The sequence below is a fragment of the Halichoerus grypus genome, chromosome 8, assembly GCF_964656455.1.
Source record: "Halichoerus grypus chromosome 8, mHalGry1.hap1.1, whole genome shotgun sequence".
Classification (NCBI taxonomy): domain Eukaryota; kingdom Metazoa; phylum Chordata; class Mammalia; order Carnivora; family Phocidae; genus Halichoerus; species Halichoerus grypus.
The window spans coordinates 124,129,204-124,156,857 of NC_135719.1; the positions used below are offsets into that span (position 1 = coordinate 124,129,204).

The 27,654-nt window shown below is 38.0% G+C and overlaps 1 protein-coding gene across 14 annotated transcripts in view; it reads right to left on the reverse strand.

Moving 5' to 3' along the window:
* The window catches only part of NUMB (NUMB endocytic adaptor protein), a 190,448-nt gene that overhangs the window by 64,125 nt on the left and 98,669 nt on the right, over positions 1-27,654 (reverse strand). For all 14 annotated transcript variants that reach the window (XM_078053905.1, XM_078053907.1, XM_078053909.1 and 11 more), the window contains one exon: positions 268-408. In XM_078053905.1, coding sequence (XP_077910031.1) covers positions 268-393 — 126 coding nt within the window. In that variant the 5' untranslated portion in view covers positions 394-408. The remainder of the gene's footprint in view (positions 1-267; positions 409-27,654) is intronic.

The following is a 27,654-nucleotide window of genomic DNA, read 5'->3' on the forward strand; positions in this document are numbered from 1 at the left end:
GGGATTTTTAGATATTTCAGGATTAGTTTCTCATCAGAAGTGATCTATTTGTAGTGATTCCAGATTATGTATCAGAAATTCCTGTTTAAAATATAAAAAGAAAAAATCACTAATTATATTTTTCTTATTAATTCTACTTTGAAGCAGAAGATGAAGCGATTAGTTTTTAGAGGATTTTCTTTTAATTGTCCTAATCAATGGGATTTCACATATAATAGGCTGTCAATTCTTTTCCACATCTAGAATTATAGAAACACGAGCTCTTACCTTAACTGGGAAGCTACATTTTCCAGTACGAACCCCTTCTTCATCTGTCTGCCACTGATGTGGACGACTGGCCTCTGGAACATAAACATCTTTCTTTCTCCTAAAACTTTGCCGTAGTTTGTTCATTTTAATTTTTACAACCTGCAGACAGAGTAGAAGAAATATGAAAAAGTAATTATTACCTTCTCACATATTTAAACTTTGGATTACCATGCTGAGAAAAAACTAATGTCCCAAATGAAACATTTTGGTTTAATAGAAAATGAGCAACTAGTATCCCTCCTCTCAGAGTAACTCTAAGCTCAAACAAATCATTTCACTTTTCAAAAAAACAACTATAATACTAGTTCTTATAAAACTATAACAACCTCTAAGATTTGAAGAGATGTTATTCAAAGAACTTTCAAGCATTTTAATTGTAATAATCCAATGAGTGTTCCTTCTGATTTACCCCTCAAATCCATTCTAACTCCTGAATAAGGAAATCTGTACATGTAGGCCAAATTATAGACTGCTAAAAATTTCTGAAAACATTCTGAAAACTTCCATACTTACTAGGAAAAAACCATTCCTAAACACTAAAATTTAGGGATCTTTTGGCTTACTATTAGAAAACATTAAACAAAGCAGGGACTATAACCTGTTTATAAAACATCTTTTATAAAAAGGAAGAAAATAAAGTTTCTTTTAAACATAAAGAAGAGGGGCACCTGGCTGGCTCAGTCTGTTAAGCGTCTGCCTTCAGCTCAGGTCATGATCCCAGGGTCCTGAGATAGAGCCCCACGTCAGACTCCTTGCTCAGTGGGGAGTCTGCTTCTCCCACTGCCTCTCCCCCCGCTTGTGCTCACTTGCTCTCGCAAATAAATAAATAAATAAATAAATATCTTTAAAAAAATAAAAATAAACGTAAAGAAGAAAAAGTTCTACTAGGATTAAATTATTCTAAGGAAAAAATTTCTTGCAAGTAGTATAACATCAGAATGTACTTTCATATCTAAAATCATCATAGAATGAAAGTAAACTAACAGCTTTCAATTATAAAGGTCCAAGTCTCACCATTAACTTTGTAAATTAAGGTATTAAACTATAGTCAATTTTTTGTTTTGTCACTGGAAGAGGTACCTCTCTAATGCTTTCAAAGGTACAGTAGAAATCACAAATCTACAGGGAAGGAAGACTTAACTGATAAGAAACAACAGAACATTCAAGAACCAATGAATAAACATAATGAATGGTGTCCCTTTACAGAGCAGATCTCAAAATCTGAAACCACTACCTCTAGTTTTCTGTTAAGGAGCACAGCATTGGTCATTCTTTCCCTGAAGGGATTTAACCACCTCAACCAGCCTAAAAGAGATCTTAACTTTTGAAAATGACGTGACAAAGCACACAAAGGAAACATCCTTCTGTTAGGAGTGTTAAAAAGCAACGGATTAAACATTAATTCCCCCATGACACCAATCAAAGACTTGAAAATCAAAGTTTGCATTGAGGAAAATAATTTTTTTTTTTTAAAGATTTTTTTTATTTATTTGAGAGAGAGAGACACAGCGAGAGAGGGAACACAAACAAGCAGGGGGAGTGGGAGAGGGAGAAGCAGGCTTCCCGCCGAGCAGGGAGCCCGACGCGGGGCTCGATCCCAGGACCCTGGGATCATGACCTGAGCCGAAGGCAGACGCTTAACGACTGAGCCACCCAGGCGCCCCGAGGAAAATAATTTTGTATCTTAAAATGCATGTCACAGCAGAACTATTACTAAATTAGCTAGTTTATACAGACAAGCCAATCTTACCACATATCTTCTTAAAAGGTAAAAATTCTGACAAACAAATGGCAATGTAAAAATCCCTGGATTTTCTAAAAATTAATTTATTCTCAAACCAAAATTGATTTATGGAGTATATGAAATAGGTATTAAATAATCAAACGACTGGACAAAAGGTAGTCCATTCCTTTCCCTTTAAGTAGATCACTCATTCCTAAACTATCTTAAGTAAGAGTCTACCTTAATCTAATAGATTTAAAAAAAATTCCATAACCTTCCCTGATAATACATCCTGTTATTACTTCTTCATATCACACTTTAAAAATATACGCAAATACAAATATAAAAAAATAAAAAAGTACCCATATCCTTGCTCAAGTTGGCACTCTAAGAATCTTGAGGCAAAAAGCCCATGAAATTCCTTACTTCTTAACTTCTCTTAGTAGGGGGATAGCCCTACTAAGAGTCATCCCCGAATTCACTCTGTCTCTGACCAATAATTCTACTGCTTTTGCCTCCTTAGTATATCTTGATTTCATTCTCCCACCCACATCAGTTCTACTATCCTCAGACATTTTTGTGTAAATTATTGCAAAAGTCTATTACTTAATGGTTGCTTTGCTGCCAAGAAAGGTTCATTAATCTGTTCTCTTGACTAGTGCTAGAATGCTTTCTAAAACACACATCTGACCATGCAATTGCTCAGCTTAAAATCCTTAACTCACTTCACAACACTTTCAAGATAAAGTCCAAATTCCTAAGCTTGGCAAAACACAGACGTTTTTCATCTGGCTTCACTCACCAATCCCCATTCACATGCTAAGCTCCAGCCATACTAAACTACTTACAGATCTCCAAACAAGGCATGCATGCCCTCTTTCAGAGCCTATTTATATGTTCTTCTCTCTGCCTAGAAAGACCTTTCCCTATTTATTTGCCTCTGGTTAAAGTCTACTCATCTTTGAAGTCAACTTGGGAGTCTTCAGGGAAGCCAGCATTTTTTCTGACAAGTTCCTAGAGCTGGCCTGGGTTAGGTCCTTTCATTTCATAGGCTTCTGATTACTTCTTTTACTGTACTCATCAAGCCTTACAGTAATTTTCTATTTCCTTAATAGTAAACTCTATCTTATTTAAATACTACCCCTGCATTTTAACACAGGACCTCTCATATACATGGCACACTATAAATTTGAAGAAATAAAAGATAAAATAGAACCCCATCATATTTAGATAATATTTACTAGGTAGGATAAATGTAGCCACGTATAAGACCAGAGAGAATCACTGGTGTTGGAAGGAGACTGCAGATTTAACCGTAGTCCAGCGTCACATTGACAAAGGAACCACTTTGACAACTTCCCTTAAAGGAAGCCATACAACCTCTGTCTAAATAATTTTAGTACAAGTTTATTTGCTCTTTGGGCAGCTATTTATTGTTGTACATCCTACTGACCAATAAGAGAACAGAGTGAAAGTGTCAACTGACTTGACATCTAAATATCTTGTGCCCTTCAGTACTAATATGGTTATCAGCATTTCTACAAAGAGTATTACATATCAGTGATTTTCAAACTATGCTTTAAGTAGCCCTAGGATTTCCATGGAGGAGACCCAGGGGCCACTGGTTGGACAAAAAGGGAAGGAAGTTAGAAGGTTAGACTCAACTTAGGAGGGACTTCAGGTCCCTGTCACAGCTTCATACAAACTCTACTTTATCTGATTCACATATTGGGATTCCATATACGTTTAAGGAAAGGGTTTCATGGCTGAAAATTTTTTGAAAATGAGTGATATAATCATAATAGTTCTAAAATGAACTTGGTAAAATGAAAATACGAATGATAATATCTTGCTTGCTACTTCTTAAAGGGTAACTACCAATGGCCTGTAAATAATCTAGTAATTAAAGTAAGAATTAACACATCAAGGGAGAGACCAAACATTCTGTTTTCAAGTAATCTATATATAATGATTTTGCGCACAAAGACAAAAGAGATAACAAGAAAAAAATAGAAAATGTGTTAATTCAAAGTCACATTTACTACAGGCCCTCAATAAAGTTAAACTTTACTCCCAAATAAAGAAAACCACACCCCTTGACAAAGTCCTGGTTGAACACAGGTAAAGGATGTATTTTTGCCAGTTTAAAAACTGAGAACAAAAAATCTTACTTTGTCCTACAAAAAAAGGAAAAAAAAGAAATGAAATCCCCATTCTGCTAGCTACATAACACTGTCAAATTCAGAAAATCTTTTCACAGTTCCCATACTCCTTAAATGCTCTGCCAATTTTAACACCATGATTCCAGCTCTCCTCTGTACACTTCTTCCCTCCTTGGCTCTCCCCACCACAATATCTCTATGCCTCTGATTTATTTTCAACATTTCTGTTGCTACTGATATGTCTGAGGGCTTCCTCTACTTTCTCCCACCGAGTATATTTCCCAAATACCAATCCTCAATCTATGCTCTCTTGTTTACACTATCACTCTTGGTGAAATAATCAATTCAAACTACTATTGGGAAATCATTATTTCCCAATAATACTTTTAAATCTTGCTCTTGTATTTAAATTTCTCTATTTGGGTGCATGGATGTTGCCTCAAATACATCAATTTAAAGTTAAATCATCAGCTCTTATCTCCCCTTAAGTCCTTAAGTCCTCCCCTTCTGTCCCAATTTGTTTGGGTCAGTAAAAATAGAACTTACTATGTGATGGGCCCTAATGCAGATGCTAGTGGATACAGAAATAAGACAACTTGGCTTTAGGTGGCTCTCTCCCCTCATAAAAGGTAATTTCTGTACAATATGGTGAATGTAATAATAGCACTATAGTGTTCTCGAAGCACAGTTTGGGTTCAGGAAACATTTCCTATAGGAGATATCGCCCGACTTAACTTTTAAAGGAAGCCACATATAGTAGGAGGGAAAAGTTATTCCAGGTGGAGGCAACAGCATCAACAAACGTGTAGATGCAGGAAATTAAATGCTGGACAGCAATGCAAAAAGAGTGCAGACAAGGTTCAGGTGCTGATTTTATCCTACAGACAACCAGAAGCCACTAAAAGGTTTTACACACATCAGTGTCAGAGTTGCAATACAGTTACATTACTCTGGTGGCAGTATGGAAAACAAATCTGAGGGCAAAAGACTATAGATGAGTTAGAAGGCATTTTAAATAGTCTAGGCAAGTTATGACAAGAGCTTGAACTAGGGCAGTGGTGTAGGGAGAAAAAAGAGGAGTAAAGAAAAGTTTAAAAGTAAGAGTAGCAGAGAGAATTGAGTCAACATGATATAACTGTGCCTCAGGAAATTTTTTTTGCCCAGGATGATAAGACTAAACCAGTAATTAGCTTTACTGTTTGCTTCAGGAAATTCTTAGAAACTAACTTATCTGGGCAAACAGTGTGTACATCAGGGCAAAGAGCTCTCCTGACAGGATAACAAATTACTTCAAGAGCCTTTTCTTATTATGTCCACTAATTCCAAATACCATGTCACAAACTTTGCCCACCCTAACCGGTTCCTCATCTTGAAGGATGTGCCTTACACCATGTGAATCTCAATCTTAAAACCCTAGAAATACCCTTTCCTAACTTCCCCTAACTACCAAGACTCTGTCAAAGTGGCGCTTTCCCTTGTTGCTGTAAGTTTAATAACCTCAGCTTTGCTGAATCAACAGGATTCTCTTTGTGGGAAAAGTCAACAGCAGGTGACTACGGAAGGTGGGGAAGAGAAAGAGATACAAATATGACTCCTAAGTTTTAAGCCTCAGCGAACTGAACTGTTGAATTTGAGGGGCTTGTTGATAGGGCTTCGAAGTAGAGATGTATGTAAGCCTTGAAGCTCAGGGGAGAGGTCAGGGCAACCATAGACAATCATGGTAGGTGAAAACGTTTCCTGTGGTGATCTCTTTATTTTCCTCCTTTCCTAATAGGAGTTAGGATGCAGTAATTAGAATTAAACCCAGAATACTCAAACATGATAAACAGAGGTGCACATATCACATAATTGGCCAGTATATACTAATACAGCCATACCAGTGATTATATTTTTGCAATGCTTACATTCTAGATGGTAAACAGTCACTGTGCTGAGCTCCTCTCCTGGCATCCACCGCTCCACCTTCCACAACTCAACAACTAATAGGTTAACACCTAGTTTAACAGAGTACTAAGGCCAGTGAAGATTATGACTGGTCAGCAACAGTGCAAGACAGATTCCAAAAGTCCCATCTCTCTCAGGCACAGTTGTTGGCTCCCTTTACGGTCCCAGAGGGTTGCCCTGCCTTCACGTGCTCCTGCCTGGTCCCAGGTAGGAACAGTGAGGAGAATGCAATAGCCCTCCAACCTGTCCACCAAGTTGGCCCCCATCTCTACATGTTCCCCCGTGAGATCAGGAATACACTTGTTAGGGGAGACAGCACCTTAAGCAGTGACACAAACTTCCCAGTAGTCAAACAGACCAACTAGTTCTTCATTAAGAATGGATAAAATAGCAAGATCCAATTATATGCTGCCTACAATAAACCCACTTTAAACATAAAGACACAAATAGGTTGAAAGTAAAAGGACAGAAGACAATACACCAATTAATACTGGTCAAAATAAAGCTGGAATGGCTATATATTCCCTTCTCAATAATCAACAGAATAATCAATAAGCAGAAATCAGCAAGGATGTAAACAGCAAAACTTGAACAACAGTATCAACCAACATGACCTGACTGACACTTACAGAATTCTTCTATTCAATGATAACAGAATATACATTCTTCTCAAGTGCATGTGGAATGTTTACAAACACAGACCACGTTCTGGGCCATAAAACAAGTCTCAAATTCAAAAGGGTTCAAATCATACAAAGTATGATCTCTGACCACAGAATTAAGTCACCAAATATTTGGAAACTACATTTCAAAATAGCCCATGGGTAAAAGTACAAATCAAAAGGGAATTCAGAAAGTATTTTGAACTAAATGAAAACACAATATATAAAAATTTACAGAATGCCGCAAAAGCACTACCTAGAAATTTACGGCACTAAACCAGTGGTTCTCAATCAGGGACATTCACTGCCCATCTGGACACATTTGGCAGTATCTGGAAATATTTTTGGTTGTTGCCAGGGGTTGCTATTGGCATCTAGTGGGTACTGACCAGGGATACTGCTAAATGTCCTATAATGCATAGGACAGCCCTCTCAACAAAACATTATTCAGCTTAAAATGCCAATAGTCCCACTATTGAGAAACCCTGCACTAAATGTTCATATTTTTTTAAAAAAGGGTCTTATTTAAATCCATGTTCTCAGCTTCCACCTATAGAAACTAAAGGGACAAAGAAATGCAAAGTAAGCAGAAAAAAAGGAACTAGTAGAGACCAGAACAGAAAGCAGTAAAGTAGGAAAACAAAGACAGAGAAAAGGAAATCAAAAGCTGATTCTTTGAGAAGATTAATAAAACTGATAAACCTATAGCCACACTAATGGGGGAAAGATACAAATGACCAATATCAAGAATGGAGAGGTATCATCACTATAGATTCCAGAGACATTAAAAAGAATAATAAAGGAATATTATGAACAAGTTTCTGCTAATAAATTCATGGACAATATGGAAACATATCTTGCAAGACCCAAACTACCACAGCTTACTCAAGAAGAAATAGATAACCTAAACAGGCCTATAGCTAACCTATTAATGAAATTGAATTTATAGTTAAAAATCTTTCCACAAAGACAACTCCTAGGCTAAATGGATTCACTGCTGAATTCTCCCGAACATTTAAGAAATCATACCAATTCTATACAAACTCCTCCCAAAAAGTTGAAGAGGAGGGAATATTTTCAAATTCCTCTCTCAGGCTAACACTACTCTGATACCCAAACCAAACAAAAACATTATTAAAAAAATAAGCTACAGACAAATCTCTCCCATAAGCATATATGCAACAATTCTAAACAAAAATTTAGCAAATCAAACCAAACAAAACATTAAAAGGATAATACATCAGATCACATGGAGTTTTTCTAAGAAATGCAGTTAGCTAACATTCAAAAATCAACGTAATTCACCTTATTAGCAAAATTTAAATGTCCCATCAATATTTAAGTTTGCAGCTATATTTTTCCTTCTTCGAATTCAAAGATTATATACTGAACTGAGATTTTTTTTAATGAGTTAAAGTCAACTAATTTTAAGCATAATTTTTTTCTCTCTCTCTCTCTCTATATGTATATGTATACATTCCATAGAGAGTTAAGATCTAGCCCTGATTTGTGTGTGTGAATTCCAGTGTTGTACTTCCAACTCCAACTCAAGATGTCTCCAAATCAAATTTATCTCTCCTTTCAAACAAGCTCTTCTTCCTGATTTTCCTATTTCTACATAGTACTTTTATATCCATCAAAGCTTTAAAATGACAACAAACTCTAGGTCCATCTCTGACACTTTTCCATAATTCTTCTATACCCAGTCCATCAACTGATGCTACTGGATGAGAGTATCAGTATATCTCTGGCATTCAGTCCTTCCTATTCCTAACCTTTTTCTGGCCTCATCTCCCAGTACCTCCCTATAAAATCCTATGAAAATCAAGCCTTTCAAATATGCTGTGGCCTTTTCATTTCTCTTTGTTTCTTCACACTGTATTTTCTAATTGTAGTATTTTACTTTCGTCTTCTTTCAACTAAAATACTTCACCACTGTATGATAATGAAACTGCTCTTAAAGTAATTTTACCAAAGAAGTAACAAATGTTACTTGTAAAGAGCACAAAAAAACAGAAAAGTCCAAAGAATGAAATACAAATGGCCTATAATCCCATTAAGCAGAAAAAACTTCCATTGACATTGGAGTTTCTTCTTTGTCCTTTTCTATACATACACTTTTTTTCTTTTTATTAAAAAGGGATCAGGGCACCTGGCTGGCTCAGTCCATAGAGCATTCAACTCTTGATCTCAGGGTTATTAAGTTCGAGTCCCAGGTCGGCTGTAGAGACTACTTAAAAATAAAGTCTTTGGGGCACCTGGGTGGCTCAGTTGTTAAGTGTCTGCCTTCGGTTCAGCCCCGCTGCAGGCTCCCTGCTCAGTGGGAAGCCTGCTTCTCCCTCTCCCACTGCCCCCTGCTTGTGTTCCCTCTCTCGCTGTGTCTCTCTCTGTCAAATAAATAAATAAAATCTTTAAAAAATAAATAAATAAAGTCTTTAAGGGACACCCGAATGGCTCAGTCAGTTAAGGGTCTGCCTTCGGCTCAGGTCATGATCCCAGGGTCCTGGAATAGAGCCCCAAATCACCTTGGGGGTCCCCACTCAGCAGGGAGTCTACTTCTCCTTCTCCCTCTGCCCCTCCCCGTTTGTACTTTCTCTCTCACTCACTCTCAAATAAATAAAATCTTTAAAAAAAAATTAAGTCTTTGGGCGCCTGGGTGGCTCAGTTGGTTAAGCGACTGCCTTCGGCTCAGGTCATGATCCTGGAGTCCCAGGATCGAGTCCCGCATCGGGCTCCCTGCTCAGCGGGGAGTCTGCTTCTCCCTCTGGCCCTCCCCCTCTCATGTGCTCTTTCTCTCTCTCAAATAAATAAATAAAATCTTTAAAAAAATAAATAAATAAATAAAATAAAAAAAATTAAGTCTTTAAGAATAAGTAAATAAAAAATAAAAATAAAAAAGTGATCACATATCTTACTCTAAGCAAGGCAAATTTGAAAGTCTTTCTGTCCTTTTCAGAGCAGTATTTTTACAATCTAGATCTAGTAATTCAGAGAAATAAGATTTATATGCTTTTGTTATAATCAAAAATTCATATCTGAAAAGAGAAAAAAGGTTTCACATTTCTTTAAAGACAAGATTTGTTTCACTCAACACCTAGTACAGGCATTTGTTTATGTAAATTTTAATTTATATACAAAAAACCTCAAATATTTTCATTAAAATGTATTCAATAAGTATTTATTGACTACCTACCATGCCATGCAGCAATAAACTATAAAATATAGAACAAAAACCCTGCCTCTATGAAGGAGATAGACAGAAAATAAAAAGGCAAATTATTTACAGTGGTGTGCTGAGTGGTAAGTTCAAATGATAAATTCTCATTTATTCATTGCATTATTTCATTCTTTGCAAGTTTGCAAACCAGGTGTTAAACACAGCCTTTATTAAAAATTAAAAGGAAAAATAAAATAAAAGGAAATATAAAATAAAAAAGGAAAAATAAAAATGTAAAATTAAATAAGTTATTTTAAAACAAAGGCAATAAATACTAAAAACTCATCACTTCCTAATTATTTTACTATGTTTTATTATCTATGCTGCTGAAATTATTTATGATTTTGTATCTGTATGGTGGAAGAGCTATGTAATGCTGGGCTATTGTGTATCTGTCCACAACATCATGTTCACTGACTTCATATTGGTGGCTTGAGATCGGCCATGGTGACAGTATTTATACCATGGAATTTGGCAAAAACTACAGTCTTAGCTTGAATGTTTTGTGACTGTCTAGACCTAAGAAACTGATGGAGAAAATGTTGACTAAACTCAAAAGTATGTGGTATCTATAACCATTACATTATGAATAGCACAAAAAAATTGAGAACATATTCTTCTAGTATTTCAAAACTATTATCCAGTTGAGCAAAGAAGTTTCTCAGGCCATTGACATATCAGTGAAATGTTGATGCACATCTTCGTTGTTTCACTTTCACCTTACTCATCAGCACAAACAGAAATATCAACCATCATTAACTACACTCAGAGAACTAGTAGTGAAACACTTACTACCACACCACTGACTTGTATGTTAGAAGACGGTAAAGCTATGCAGAAAAAGATGAACAGGGTTAAGAGGGGGATTAGAAGTGCTGGAGCCAGGGATAAAGTTTTAAGTTAAGAAAGTAACATTTGAGCAAAGAATTGAAGGAGGTAAAAAAGTAAGCCATGCGAGCAGGATGAGAATTCCAGAAAAAGAAAATCAGTGCAATCTCCTGAGGGGGTGGCTTGCCTAGAGTACCTGACAAACAGAAAGGAGGTCAGTGCGTTCAGTGCAAAATGAAACAATAGACTAGGAGAGATGAAACCAGATAGGTTACATAGGGCAAAGTCATAAAGGGTCTTGTAGGCTAAACACTTTGATTTTTTCCTCTGAGAGAAATGGGAAACCACGGGAAGGTTCTATATAGAACTTAGTTTTGCGTTTGGCTGCTGGGTTAAGAATGGACTGAAGATTTCCTTTTTGATTTCATGGTTGAACCATTCATTGTTTACAGCATGTTATTTGGACTTCACTTATTGTGTTCTTTCCAGATTTTTTTTCTTGTGATTGATTTCTAGTTTCATACCATTCTGGTCAGAAAAGATGCATGATAGGATTTCAGTTTTTGTGAATTTATTGAGATTTGTTTTAGGGCCTAACATGATCTGCTCTAGAGAATGTTCCAAGTGCACTTAAAAAGAACGTGTATTCTGCTGCTTTTGCATGGTATGTTGTGTATATATCTGTTAGATCCATCTAGTCCAATGTGTCATGAAAGCCACTGGGCACCTGGCTGGCTCAGTCAGTAGAGCATGTCACTCGATCTCAGCGTTTTAGGTTTGAGCCTCACATTGGGTGTAGAAATTACTTAAAAAAATAAAGTGTTTAAAAAATAAAAAGAACCAAAAAAACAAAGCCACTAGTTTCTTGTTGATTTTCAATCTGGATGATCTACTCATAGATTTAAGTGGGATGTTAAATTCCCCTACTATTATTGTATTACTGTTGATTTCTTCCTGTATCTCTGTTAATAGTTGCTTTTTGTATTTAGGTGCTCCCATGTTGGGTGTATAAATGTTTACAATTGTTATATCCTCTTGTTGGATTGTTCCATTTCTGATTACACAGTGTCCTTCTTTATCTCTTGTTATAGTCTTTGTTTTAAATTCTATTTTGCTTATATAAGTATTGCTACCCGAGCTTTCTCTGCACTTCCATTTGCATTGTAAATGTTTTTTCACCCCTTCACTTTCAATCTGCCTGTGTCTTTAGGTCTCAAGTGAGTCTTTCAGGTAAACTGGTACAGCCACTGTGGAAAAAGAGTATGGAGTTTCCTTAAAAAGTTAAAAACAGAATTACCATATGATCTAGTAATTCCACTACTGGGTATTTACCCAAAGAAAACGAAAACACAAATTCAAAAAACATATATGCACCCTTATGTTTACTGCATTATTTACCATAGCCAAGATAGGGAAGCAACCCAAGTGTCCATGAACAGATGAACGGATAAAGATGTGGTATATTTATACAATGGAATACTACTCAGTCATAAAAAAGAATGAGATCTTACCATTTGCAACAACATGGACCCTACAGGATATAAAGCCAAGTGAAGTAAGCCAGTCAGAGAAACACAAATATCATATGATCTCACTCATATGTGGAATTTAAGAAACAAAACAAACGAACAAAGAAAAAAGATGACAAAAAAACCCACACTCTTAAATACAGAGAACAAACTGGTGGCTGCCAGAGGGGAGATGGTGTGGGGATGGGTGAAACAGATAAAGGGATTAAGAGTACACTTATCATGGGGTGCCTTAGTCTGTTGAACGTCCGACTCTTGGATTCAGCTCAGGTCACAGTCTCGGGGTGGTGGGATTGAGCCCCGCCCTTGGACTCCGAACTCAGTGGGGAGTTTGCTTGGGATTCTCTCCCTCTCCCTTTCTCTCTCTCTCTAAAATATATAAATAAATCTTTTTTTTTTTTAAAGGAGCACACTTATCATAATGAGCAACGAGTACTGTATGGAATTGCTGAGTCAGTATATTGTACCTGAAACTAATCTAACACTATATGCTAATTATATGTGAATAAAAAGTGTTTTGGAACTAGATAGAGGTGGTGGTTGTACAACATTGTGAATGTGCTAAATACCACTGAATTGTTCACTTAAAAAACAAAAAAGAAGAATGGACTGATAAGAACAAGAATGAAGGCAGGGAGACAATTAGGAGGCTACTATTAAGTAATCCTGTAGATGATGGTGAACTGGATCCAAACGGTTAATAGTAGAAGCTCCTGAATCTTATTTCCGTAACAGCTTTAGAAAATGCACTATTCACTGATACAATCTGTTGAAATCACATTGAGACTATTTCAACGGGAGAGAGGTGTATGAGATTCCACTATTAATGCTGAAATTAAAGACAATATTCTAAAACAAAGTAACAGCTCAACTGTTTCAAATAGGAAGTCTGATCTACAATGATCAAAAAATCAGCTGAACTGTCACACTTTTCATGGTAATTAACCTCATGCATGACAAAATAAACAAATTTCTTTAACACTGCCTAAGTATAAAGTAAATGAAGGATTACATTCACATACAGTAATAGGAAAGAACAAAGAACAAGAAGAGATATATAGATAGATAATAATAGATAGATAAATTATCAGGTATCCACTGTGTGAATGGTACTACAGTAGGAGTTTCATGTGCAAACTTATAGACTGTTAAGAGATAACTGTCCCTGGGGCACCTGGGTGGCTTAGTTGGTTAAGTGTCCAACTCTTGATTTCACCTCAGGTCTTGATCTTAGGGTTGTGAGTTCAAGCCCCATGTTGGCCCCACTGGGCGTGGAGCCCACTTGAAAAAAAATAAAAAGAAAGAAGAAGTAACTGTCCCTAACCACGGGAAGCCCGCATTAAAGGGAAGAGACAAATTAATTATAGGATCAGCTCCTAAATGCTCCCTATAAGACATCACAAATAAAAAATGGCAAAATAAAACTCCAAATAAAGGAAAGCTTTCTAAATTGATTCTCTGTAAGAAAAACTTAACTGGTAAGCAAGCAAAGGTTAATCTGACTTGTTATACCCAACAATGAAGGAGGTTAAAATTCCCAAATGAATCATCTATGGCCAGTTCAGTCACATAAAGTATACCACTATTATGTCTTAAAACAAACAAAATTCTCTAATATAGAAAAAAGAACAATAATTGTTTCACATGGTGAGCCACAAGCTGGAAATGGTCTTATCTATTGGAAAAACATAATAAAACTAAAAAGACCAAGAATTAATGGCACAAAAGGTATAATTTCTAACAATGACTTATCAATATGGCATTATGTAGTTAGCTTTATGGTTATAAAGTTGGATTATTTTAATATAAAAAAGTTTTAATAAGAGCTATTGACGACTAACTCTGTAACAATGCAAGAGTTTTTCTATAGTGGTTATTTACATTGGAATGAACTACACAGTAAGTCTGCAAAAGCCTCACTTTCTTAAAGTATGGGTTAAGGATTCTGGAAACTATATTTTATACATACACCCCAAACAAGACACTAATCTAACAAAAGAATTTCCTTTAATCTGTAAATGTTTGCAAAAGATCATCTGAAAATGAAAGACATGCCACAAATTAGGAGAATATATACCATATATAAATAAAATATTAGTATCCTAACATTTAAAGACTTCTAAAAAACAATAAGCAAATCAAATTATCAGTTTAAAATAGAGTATCAATGGAAAATGAGCAAAATATACTATAAGTATTTTACAAAGTTAGAGAAATGACCAATGAATACATGAAGAAAATGCTCAACCTCAGTAGTAATCAGGAACATGCCAATCAAAACACCCTATGTCATTTTACCTCTATCAGTTTAACAAATATTAAAGAATCAAACAGGGCGCCTGGGTGGCTCAGTTGGTTAAGCGACTGCCTTCGGCTCAGGTCATGATCCTGGAGTCCCTGGATCGAGTCCCGCATCGGGCTCCCTGCTCGGCAGGGAGTCTGCTTCTCCCTCTGACCCTCCCCCCTCTCATGTGCTTGCTCTCTCTCATTCTCTCTCTCTCAAAAAATAAATAAATAAAAAATCTTTAAAAAAAAAAATAAATAAAGAATCAAACAGTAAGATATGGGACAACAGGCATTCATTCTTATTCCCTTAATAGGAGCATAAATTGGTGCAACCATTTTGAAAACTAATTTGGCACTGCGTAGGAAAGTTGAAGACACACATACCCTTACAACTCAGCAATTCCACTTCTAGGTATATATCCCTGAGAAACTCTTACACATGTGCACAGAAAGGTGTACAACATAATGTCTGTGTAGCATTGTTTGTGGTTAGTAACAGTAAAAGAATAACACTAGAATCTAATTATCCATTCACAGAAGAAATACAGAATATTCACACACTGGAATACTACCCAGAAGTAAAAATGATACCTCAATGAAAAATAAATCTCAGGGGCGCCTGGGTGGCTCAGTCAGTTAAGTGTCTGCCTTCGGCTCAGGTCATGATCCCAGGGTCCTGGGACTGAGCCCTGAGTTGGGCTCCCTGCTCAGCAGGGAGTCTGCTTCCCCTCTCCCTCTGCCCTCCCCCTGCTTCTGCTCTCTCTCTTTCTCTGTGTCAAATAAAGAAATAAAATGTTTTAAAAAATAATAAATTAATCAAGAGAAAAAGAAGTAAAAATGAATGATTTACAGAATATAACATAGATGAATCTCACAATGTTGAAGAAGAATGTTATGATTCCTTTATATAGATATTAACAACTAACACTCAAACAATACTGCCTGTGTAATAGGCACCGTACACTGTGCACTCTGCATATAATGACTCATTTAATCCTTATAACAGCCCTGTCAGGTAAATTCTGTTTTTTTCAAATTTTATTTCTTTCTTTCTTTATTTGAGAGAGAGAGAGAGAGAGAGAGAAAGAAAGACGGGAGACACAGAGGGGGAGGTTGAGGGACAAGCAGACTCCATGCTGAGCACAGAGCACGACATGGGGTTGGATCCCATAACCCTGAGATCATGACCTGAGCCAAAACCAAGAGTCGGACACTCAACCAACTGAGCCACCCAGGCGCCCCAGGTGAATTCTATTTTTAATCTCTATTACCCATACATGAAGAAACAGGCATGGAGAAGTAATACGCCATAATCACATGATGGCATAACCACCTGTCATGAGAATCTGTGCTCTTAGACCCCTGACATTACACTGCCTCTCAAAAATACGCAAAACTAAACAACATCTCGGGATACATACATAATTACCAAAACTATAAAGAAAATACAAACATAATTAAGAGCAGTGTTACTGAGGGAAAAGTAAAAGGCACGTAATTGGGAAAGGTTCACATGGGGACTTCAAAGTTTCAATAATGTTCTAATTCTTTTTTTTTTTTAATTCCAGTATAGTTAACATACAGTATTATATGAGTTTCTGGTGTACAATTAGTGATTCGACAATTCTATACATTACTTAGCGATTATCATAAGTATACTCTTACTTCCCTTCTCCTATTTCACCCATCCCGCCACCTACCTTCCCTCTGGTAACCATCAACTTGATCTCTATAGTTAAGTCTATTATTTTTGTTTTTGTCTCCTTTTTAATATGTTCATTTCTTTTTTCTTTTTTTTTTCCACCAGTGAGATCATATGGTATTTGTCTTTCTCTGATGGAATTATTTCACTTAGCATTATACCCTCTAGATCCATCCACATTGTTGCAAATGGCAAGATTCCATTTGTTTTCCTAGCTGAGTAATATTCCATTGTATAAAACACTACACCTTCTTTATCCATTCACCTATCGATGGGCACTTGGGCTGCTTCCACAATTTGAATACTGTAGATAATGCTGCAATGAAGATAGGGCTGCATGTATCCCTCTGAATTAGTATTTTTGTATTCTTTGGGTAGTAAATACCTAGTAGTCCAATTGCTGGATCACAGGGTAATTCTATTTTTTAACTTTCTGAGGAACTTCCATACTGTTTTCCAGAGTGGCTGCATCAGTTGCATTCCTACCAACACTGCAAAAGGGTTCCCCTTTTTCCACATCCTTGCCAACATCAGTTGTTCCTTGTGTTGATTTTAGCCAGTCTGACAGGTGTGAGGTGATCTCTCATTTGTGATTTTGATTTGCATTTTCCTCATGATGAGTGACGTTGATCATCCTTTCATGTGTCTGTTGGCCATCTGTGTATTTTCGTGGAGAAATGTCTGTTCATGTCTTCTGCCCATTTCTTAATTGGATTATTTGTTTTCTGGGGTGTTGAGTTGTATATAAGTTTTTTTTTTTTTTTAAGATTTCTTTATTTGAGGAAGAGAGAGTGTGAGAGCGTGTGCATGTGCACAAGCTGGAGGAGGGGCAGAGGGAGGAGAGAATCCTCAAGCAGACTCTCTGCTAAGAATGGAGCCTGACATGCGGCTCAATCCCAGGACCCTGAGATCATGACCTGAGCCAATATCAAGAGTCAGACACTCAACCAACTGAGCCACCCAGGCCCCTCATGGGTTTTCTATTCTGTTCCATTGATTTATGTGTCTATTTTTGTGCCAGACGATACCAGTTTGATTACTACAGCTTTGTAGCATATCTTGAAATCTAGGTTTCTGATACCTTCAGTTTTGTTCTTCTTCTTCAAGACTGCTTTGGCTGGGGGGCGGAGCAAGATGGCAGAGGAGTAGGAGACCTGGATTTAGTCTGGTCTCAGGAATTCAGCTGGATAGGGATCAAACCATTCTGAGCACTTACAAACTCAACAGGAGATTGAAGAAAAGAATAGCAACAACTCTCTGAACAGAAAAGCGACCACTTTCTGGAAGGCAGGACGTGCAGAGAAGTGAATCCGAGGTGATATTCGGGAGGATAGACGGCGGGGGAGAGGGCCTCCGTTGGCCGCTTCTGGCAAGTGATATAGCAGTGGAGCACAAAATCGGAACTTTTATAAGTCTGCTCCGCTGAGGGGCATCGCTCCAGTGGCTAAGCGGGGGGTGGAACCCTCGTGGGACAGTGTGGTCTCAGGACCCTCGAGGTCACAGAAAGACCGGGGGTGCCTGAGTGCGGCAGAGCTCCCAGGTATCGGAGCGGGGAAGCCGGCTGCAGAGACGGAGCCGAGGAGTGGGCTCTCAGCTCGGGGTTGCCATAAACCGTGATCCATGGCACAGTCGGGCCACTGCTCCTCCAGCAGGGACCCAGCAGGCGGCAGATCCGGGAGAATCCCCTTCCTCCCCCGGGAGGAGCGGTGCAGGAGCGCACCACAGGGATCTGCTGGGTTTGGAGACTCCACACCGAGTCGGGTGCCAGAGATAGAAACACTCAGTCACAGGCTGGGTGAGCACGGAGTGCGGCCGGAGACCGGGGAGAGGGGAGTGATTGACTGCTTTTCTCTGGGGGCGCACTGAGGAGTGGGGGCCCCGAGTTCTCGGCTCCTCCGGGGCGGAGACTGGGAGGCCACCATTTCATTCTCGTCCTCCAAAGCTGTATGGAGAGCTTGCAGGGAACAAAAGCTCCCGAGAGCAAACCCGAGCAGATTACTTAGCCCGGAATGGGCAAGAGCGGGGCAATTCTGCCTCTGGCAAAGACATTTGGGAACCACAGCAACAGGCCCCTCCCCCAGAAGATCAGCGAGAACAGCCAGCCAAGACCAAGTTTACTGATCAATGAGAACGGCAGAACTCCAGTGCTAGGGGAATAATGCACATAGAATCCATGGCTTTTTTACCATGATTCTTTAGTCTTTCAAAGTTAATTTTTTTTAACTGTCTTTTTTTTTTTTTTAATTTTTCTTTTTCCCTTTTTCAACCAACATCTTATCAATCCCTTTTTTTAAAAATCATTTTTATTTTTCATTTTTAGAGTCATATTCTTTCCCTTCATAGTAGTTACCCTTATTTTTGGCATATATAAGTTGTTCTCTCTTTAAAATTTTGAGATCGTTTCTTCTAACAGATCAAAATATACCCTAAATCTCTAGTGTATGGTTTTGTTCTACTCTCCTGCCTGACCACATTCTCTCCCTTTTTTTTTTAAATCCTCTTCTTTTTTCAAACAACTTACCAATTCCTTTTATAAAATTTTTTATAATTTTCATCTTTACAGTCATATTCCATCCCTTCATCATATCAACCCTTATTTTTGTACATATATAAGTTTTTCTTTCTTTAAATTTTGGGAGGCACTTCCTTCTAACAGACCAAAATACACCCAAAATCTAGTGTGTGGCACTGATCTATGCACCACCATGATCATATCTGATCATATTCTGTTTTTTTTTGTTTTGTTCTGTTTTTGTTTCTTTTTCTTTCTTCTTTCTTTCCCTTTCTTTTCCCTTGGCTTCAGGTCTTTTCTGATTTGTTTAGAGTATATTTTCTGGGGATGTTGGTACCCTGTTAGAATTTTGTTCTCTCATTAATCTATTCTCCTCTGGACAAAATGACAAGATGGAAAAAAATCACCTCAACAAAAACAACAAGAGGCAGTACCAACTGCCAGGGACCTACTCAATACGGACATTAGTACGATGTCGGATCTAGAGTTCAAAACCATCACTTTAAAGACACTAGCTGGGCTTGAAAAAAGCATGGAAGTTATTAGAGAAACCCTTTCTGGAGAAATAAAAGAACTAAAATCTAACCAAGTCGAAATCAAAAAGGCTATTAATGAGGTGCAATCAAAAATGGGGGCACTAACTGCTAGGATAAATGAGGCAGAAGAGAGAATCAGTGAAATAGAAGACCAAATGATGGAAAATAAAGAAGCTGAGAAAAAGAGAGATAAACAACTACTGGATCACGAGAGGTAAGTGATACCATAAGACGAAACATTAGAATAATTGGGATCCCAGAAGAAGAAGAAAGAGAGAGGGGGGCAGAAGGTATATTGGAGCAAATTATAGCAGAGAACTTCCCTAATTTGGGGAAGGAAACAGGCATCAAAATCCAGGAAGCACAGAGAACCCCTCTCAAAATCAATAAAAAGAGGGCAACACCCCGACACCTAAGAGTAAAACTTACGAGTCTCAGAGACAGAGAGAAAATCCTGAAAGCAGCTCGTGAGAAGAGATACGTAACCTACAATGGCAGAAACATTAGATTGGCAACAGACCTATCCACAGAGACCTGGCAGGCCAGAAAAGACTGGCATGATATATTCAGAGCACTAAATGAGAAAAATATGCAGCCAAGAATACTATATCCAGCTAGGCTGTCACTGAAAACAGAAGGAGAGATAAAAGGCTTCCAGGACAAACAAAAACTAAAGGAATTTGCAAACACGAAACCAGCCCTACAAGAAATCTTGAAAGGGGTCCTCTAAGCAAACAGAGAGCCTAAAAGCAACACAGACCAGGAACAGAGACAATATACAGTAACAGTCACCTTACAGGCAATACAATGGCACTAAATTCATATCTTTCAATAGTTACCCTGAATGTAAATGGGCTAAATGCCCCAATCAAAGGACACAGGCTATCAGATTGGATTAAAAAACAAGACCCATTGATATGCTGTCTGCAAGAGACTCATTTTAGACCCAAAGACACCCCCAGATTGAAAGTGAGGGGGTGGAAAACCATTTACCATGCTATGGACACCAAAAGAAAGCTGCGGTGACAGTCCTTATATCAGACAAATTAGATTTTAAACCAAAGACTGTAATAAGAGATGAGGAAGGACACTATATCCTACTTAAAGGGTCTATCCAACAAGAAGATCTAACAATTGTAAATATCTATGCCCCTAACATGGGAGCAGCCAATTATATAAGGCAATTAATAACAAAAGCAAAGAAACACATTGGTAACAATACAGTAATAGTGGGGGACTTGAACACCCCCCTCACTGAAATGGACAGATCATCTAAGCAAAAGATCAACAAGGAAATAAAGACTTTAAATGACACACTGGACCAAATGGACTTCACAGACATATTCAGAACATTCCATCCCAAAGCAATGGAATACACATTCTTCTCTAGTGCCCATGGAACATTCTCCAGAATCAATCACATCCTAGGTCATAAATCAATTTGGTCTCAACCGGTACCAAAAGATTGGGATCATTCCCTGCACATTTTCAGACCACAATGCTTTGAAACTAGAACTCAATCACAAGAGGAAAGTTGGAAAGAACTCAAATACATGGAGGCTAAAGAGCATCCTACGGAAGAATGCATGGGTCAACCAGGAAATTAAAGAAGAATTAAAAAAATTCATGGAAACCAATGAAAATGAAAACACAACTGTTCAAAATCTTTAGGATGCAGCAAAGGCAGTCCTAAGAGGAAAGTATATAGCAATACAAGCCTTTCTCAAGAAACAAGAAAGGTCTCAAGTACACAACCTAACCCTCCACCTAAAGGAGCTGGAGAAAGAACAGCAAATAAAGCCTAAACCCAGCAGGAGAAGACAAATAATAAAGATCAGAGCAGAAATCAATGAAATAGAAACCAAAAGAACAGTAGAACAGATCGACGAAACTAGGAGCTGGTTCTTTGAAAAAATTAACAAGATTGATAAACCCCTGGCCAGACTTATCAAAAAGAAAAATGACCCAAATCAACAAAATCATGAATGAAAGAGGAGAGATCACAACCAACACCAAAGAAATACAAACAATTATAAGAACATATTATGAGCAACTCTATGCCAGCACATTAGATAACCTTGAAGAAATGGATGCATTCCCAGAGATGTATCAATACCAAAACTGAACCATGAAGAAATAGAAAACCTGAACAGACCTATAACCACTAAGGAAATTGAAGCAGTCATCAAAAATCTCCCAACAAAAGCCCAGGGCCAGATGGCTTCCCAGGGGAATTCTACCAAACATTTAAAGAAGAATTAATACCTATTCTTCTGAAACTGTTCTAAAAAATAGAAATGGAAGGAAAACTTCCAAACTCGTTTTATGAGGCCAGCATTACCTTGATCCCAAAACCAGACAAAGACCCCATCAAAAAGGAGAATTACAGACCAATATCCTTGATGAACATGGATGCAAAAATTCTCACCAAAATACTAGCCAATAGGATCCAACAGTACATTAAAAGGATTATTCACCACGACCAAGTGGGATTGATCCCTGGGCTGCAAGGTTGGTTCAACATCTGCAAATCAATCAACGCGATACAATACATTAACAAAAGAAAGAACAAGAATCATATGAGAGTCTCAATAGATGCAGAAAAAGCATTTGACAAAGTACAGCATCCTTTCATGATCAAAATTCTTCAGAGTATAGGGACAGAGGGTACATACCTCAATATCATAAAAGCCATCTATGAAAAACCTACAGCAAATATCATTCTCAATGGGGAAAAACTGAGAGCTTTCCCCCTAAGGTCAGGAATGTGGCAGGGATGTCCACTCTCACCACTGCTACTCAACATAGTATTAGAAGTCCTAGCCATGGGTGCCTGGGTGGCTCAGTTGGTAAAACGACTGCCTTCGGCTCAGGTCATGATCCTGGAGTCCGGGGATCGAGTGCCACATTGGGCTCCCTGCTCGGCAGGGAGTCTGCTTCTCCCTCTGACCCTCCCCCACTCATGCTCTATCTCATTCTCTCTCTCAAATAAATAAATAAAATCTTTAAAAAAAAAAGAAGAAAAAGAAGTCCTAGCCACAGCAATCAGACACAAAAAGAAATAAAAGCCATCCAAATCGGCAAAGAAGAAGTCAAACTCTCTCTCTTTGCAGATGATATGATACTTTATGTGGAAAACCCAAAAGACTCCACCCCAAAACTGATACAGGAATTCAGTAAAGTGGCAGGATATAAAATCAATGCACAGAAATCAGTGGCATTCCCATACACCAACAACAAGAGAGAAGAAAGAGAAAAGGAGGAGTCAATCCCATTTACAATTGCACCCAAAACCATGAGATACCTAGGAATAAATCTAACCAAAGAGGCAAAGGATCTGTACTCAGAAAACTATAAAATACTCATGAAAGAAATTGAGGAAGACACAAAGAAATGGAAAAACGTTCCATGCTCATGGATTGGAAGAACAAATATTGTGAAGATGTCAATGCTACCTAGAGCAATCTACACATTCAATGCAATCCCCATCAAAATACCATCCACTTTTTTCAAAGAAATGGAACAAATAATCCTAAAATTTGTATGGAACCAGAAAAGACCCCGAATAGCCAGAGGAATGTTGAAAAAGAAAAGCAAAGCTGGCGGCATCACAACTCCGGACTTCCAGCTCTATTACAAAGCTGTCATCGTCAAGACAGTATGGTGCTGGCACAAAAAACAGACACATAGATCAATGGAACAGAAGAGAGAGCCCAGAAATGGACCCTCAACTCTATGGTCAACTCATCTTCAACAAAGCAGGAAAGAATGTCCAATGGAAAAAAAGTCTCTTCAAGAAATGGTGTTGGGAAAATTGGACAGCCACATGCAGAAGAATGAAACTGGACCATTTCCTTACACCACACACAAAAATAGACTCCAAATGGTTGAAAGACCTCAATGTGAGACAGGAGTCCATCAAAATCCTAAAGGAGAACGCAGGCAGCAACCTCTTCGACTTCAGCCGCAGCAACTTCTTCCTAGAAACATCGCCAAAGGCAAGGGAAGCAAGGGCAAAAATGAACTATTGGGACTCCATCAAGATAAAAAGCTTTTGCACAGCAAAAGAAACAGTCAACAAAACCAAAAGACAACCGACAGAATGGGAGAAGATATTTGCAAATGACATATCAGATAAAGGGCTAGTATCCAAAATCTATAAAGAACTTATCAAACTCAACACCCAAAGAACAAAGAATCCAATCAAGAAATGGGCAGAAGACATGAACAGACATTTTTCCAAAGAAGACATCCAAATAGCCAACAGACACATGAAGAAGTGCTCAACATCACTCGGCATCAGGGAAATCCAAATCAAAACCTCAATGAGATACCACCTCACACCAGTCAGAATGGCTAAAATTAACAAGTCAGGAAACAACAGATGTTGGCGGGGATGCGGAGAAAGGGGAACCCTCCTACACTGTTGGTGGGAATGCAAGCTGGTGCAGCCACTCTGGAAAACAGTATGGAGGTTCCTCAAAAAGTTGAAAATAGAGCTACCATGAGATCCAGCAATTGCACTACTGGGTATTTACCCCAAAGATACAAATGTAGGGATCCGAAGGGGTACGTGCACCCTGATGTTTATAGCAGCAATGTCCACAATAGCTAAACTGTGGAAAGAGCCAAGATGTCCATCGACAGATGAATGGTTAAAGAAGACGTGGTATATATATACAATGGAATATTATGCAGCCATCAAAAGGAATGAGATCTTGCCATTGCAACGATGTGGATAGAACTGGAGGGTGTTATGCTGAGCGAAATAAGTCAATCAGAGAAAGACATGTATCATATGACCTCACTGATATGAGGAATTCTTTTTTTTTTTTTCTTTTTTTTAAAGATTTTATTTATTTATTTGAGAGAGAGAGAATGAGAGAGAGAGAAAGCACATGAGAGGGGGGAGGGTCAGAGGGAGAAGCAGACTCCCTGACAAGCAGGGAGCCTGATGCAGGACTCGATCCAGGGACTCCAAGATCATGACCTGAGCCGAAGGCAGTCGCTTAACCAACTGAGCCACCCAGGCGCCCCTGATATGAGGAATTCTTAATCAGGAAACAAACTGAGGGTTGCTGGAGTGGGGGGTGGGGTGGGAGGGATGGGGTGGCTAGGTGATAGACACTGGGGAGGGTATGTGCTATGGTGAGCACTGTGAATTGTGCAAGACTGTTGAATCACAGATCTGTACCTCTGAAACAAATAATGCAATATATGTTAAGGAAAAAAAAAAGAAGAAGATAGCAGGAGGGGAAGAATGAAGGGGGGGGAATCGGAGGGGGAGACGAACCATGAGACGATGGACTCTGAAAAACAAACTGAGGGTTCTAGAGGGGAGGGGGGTGGAGGATGGGTTAGCATGGTGATGGGTATTAAGGAGGGCACGTACTGCATGGAGCACTGGGTGTTATACGCAAACAATGAATCATGGAACACTACATCAAAAACTAATGATGTAATGTATGGTAATTAACATAACAATAAACAATTAAAAAAAAAAAAGACTGCTTTGGCTATTCAGGGTCTTCTGTGGTTCCATACAAATTTTAGGATTATTTGTTCTAGTTCTGTGAAAAATACTGTTGGTATTTTGATAGGGATTGCATCAAATCTGTAGGTTGCTTTGGGTAGTGTGGCCATTTTAACAATATTTGTTCTTGTAATCTGTGAGCATGGAATACCTTTCTGTTGCATTGTGTCATCTTCAATTTCTTTCATCAGTGTATTTAAACTTTTCAGAGTACTGGTCTTTCATGTCCTCAGTTAAGTTTTTTCCTAGGTATTTTATTATTTTTAGTGTAATTCTAAATGGGACTGTTTTCTTAATTTCTCTTTCTGCTGCTTCATTATTAGTGTATAGAAATGCAAAGGACTTCTGCATATTGATTTTGTATCCCATGACCTTACTGAATTTGTTTATCAGTTCCAGTAGTTTTTTGGTGGAATCTTTACAGTTTTCTATATGTAAAATCATGTCATCTGCAAAGAGTCAAAGTTTTACTTCTTCCTTACCAATTTGGATGCCTTTTATTTCTTCTTCTTGTCTCATTGTTGTGGCTAGGACTTCCAATACTGTGTTGAATAAAAGTGGTGAGAGTGGACATCCTTGTCTTGTTCCTGATCTTAAGGGAAAAACTCAGTTTCCCACCATTGAGTATGATGCTGGCTCTGGGTTTTTCCATATATGGCCTCTTATATGCTGAGGTATGTTCCCTCTAAACCTGCTTTGTTGAGAGTTTTTATCATGAATGGATGTTGTGCTTTGTCAAGTGCTTTTTCTGCATCTATTGAAATGATCATTTTTTTAATCCTTTCTCTTGTTGATGTATCATGTTGATTGATTTGCGAATATTGAAGGACCCCTGCATCCCAGGAATAAATCCAACTTGATCGTGGTGAATGATTTTTTCATGTATTGTTGTATTCAGTTGGATTTGCTAATATTTTGTTGAGGATTATTGCATCTATGTTCATGAGAGATATTGGCCTGTAGTTCTTTTTGCAGTGTCTTTATCTGGTTTTGGTATCAGTAATGCTGGCTTCACAGAATGAATTTGGAAGCTTTCCCTCCTCTTCTGTGTTATGGAATAGTTTGAGAAGAATGGGTATTAACTCCTCTTTAACTGTTTGGTAGAATTCACCCGTGAAGTTGTCTGGTCCTGGACTTTTTTTTCTTGGGAGTATTTTATTACTGATTCAATTTCATTGCTGGTAATTGGTCTGTTCAAACTTCCTATTTCTTCCTGATTCAGTATTGGGAGGTTATATGTATCAGGAATTTATCCATCTCTTTTAGGTATTCCAATTTGTTTGCATATAATTTTTTATAATATTCTCTTATAGTCCTTCGTATTTCTGTGTTATTGTTATTTCTCCTTTTTCATTTCTGATTTTGTTTAAGTCCCTCCCCCACTTTTTTTTGATGAGTCTGGCTGAAGGTTTATCAATTTTGTTGATCTTTTTGAAGAACCAGCTCCTGGTTTCACTGATCTGTTCTGTTGTTTTTTTAGTTTCTATTTCATTCATTTCTGCTTTAATCTTTATTATTTCCTTCCTTCTACTGGCTTTGAGTTTCATTTGTTCTTTTTCTAGCTCTTTAAGATATAAGGTTAGGTTGTTTGAGATTTTTCTTGCTTCTTGAGGTAGGTCTATATTGCTATAAACTTTTTTTTTTTTTTTTTTTAAAGATTTTATTTATTTATTTGACAGAGAGAGACACAGCGAGAGAGGGAACACAAGCAGGGGGAGTGGCAGAGGGAGAAGCAGGCTTCCCGCGGAGCGGGGAGCCCGATGCGGGGCTCGATCCCAGGACGCTGGGATCATGACCTGAGCCGAAGGCAGACGCTTAACGACTGAGCCACCCAGGCGCCCCTAAACTTCCTTCTTAAAACAGCTTTTGCTGCATCGCAAAGATTTTGGACCATCGTGTTTTTGTTTTCATTTGTCTCCATGTATTTTTTTATTTCCTCCTTGACTTCTTGGTTGACCCATTCAGTGTTTAGTAGCATGTTATTTAACCTCCATGTATCTGTATTTTTTTCCAGATTTTTTTTTTTTTTTTTGGTTGATTTCTAGTTTCATAGCACTGGGTCAGAAAAGACACATGGTATGACTTCAGCTTTTTTAATTTGTTGAGACTTGTTTTCTGGCCTAATATGTGATATATTCTGGAGAATGTTCCATGTGCACTTCAAAAGAATGTGTTTTCTGTTCTTTTAGGATAGAATGTTCTGAATATATCTGTCAGTTCCATCTGGTCCAATGTGTCATTCAAAGCCACTGTTTTCTTATTGATTTTCTGTTTGGATGATCTACCCATTGATGTAAGTTGAATGTTAAAGTCCCCTACTATTATTGTATTACTACTGATTACTTCCTTTATATTTGTTATTAGCTGCTTTATGTATTTGAGTGCTCTCATAAATACTTAAAATTGTTGTATCTTCTTGTTGGATTATTCCCTTTATGATTATGTAGTGTCCTTCTCTGTCTCTTGCTACATTCTTTTTTTAAGATTTTTTTTTTTATTATTTGAGAGAGAGAGAGAGAGAGAATGAGCAGTGGGGAGGGGCAGAGGGAGAGAGAGAGAGAGAAGTAGGCTCCCCACTGAGCAGAGAGCCTGATGCGAGGCTCAATCCCAGGACCTGGAGATCATGACCTGAGCCGAAGGCAGATGCTTTACCAACTGAGCCACCCATGCGCCCCTCTTGTTATATTCTTTGTTTTAAAGTCTGTTTTGTC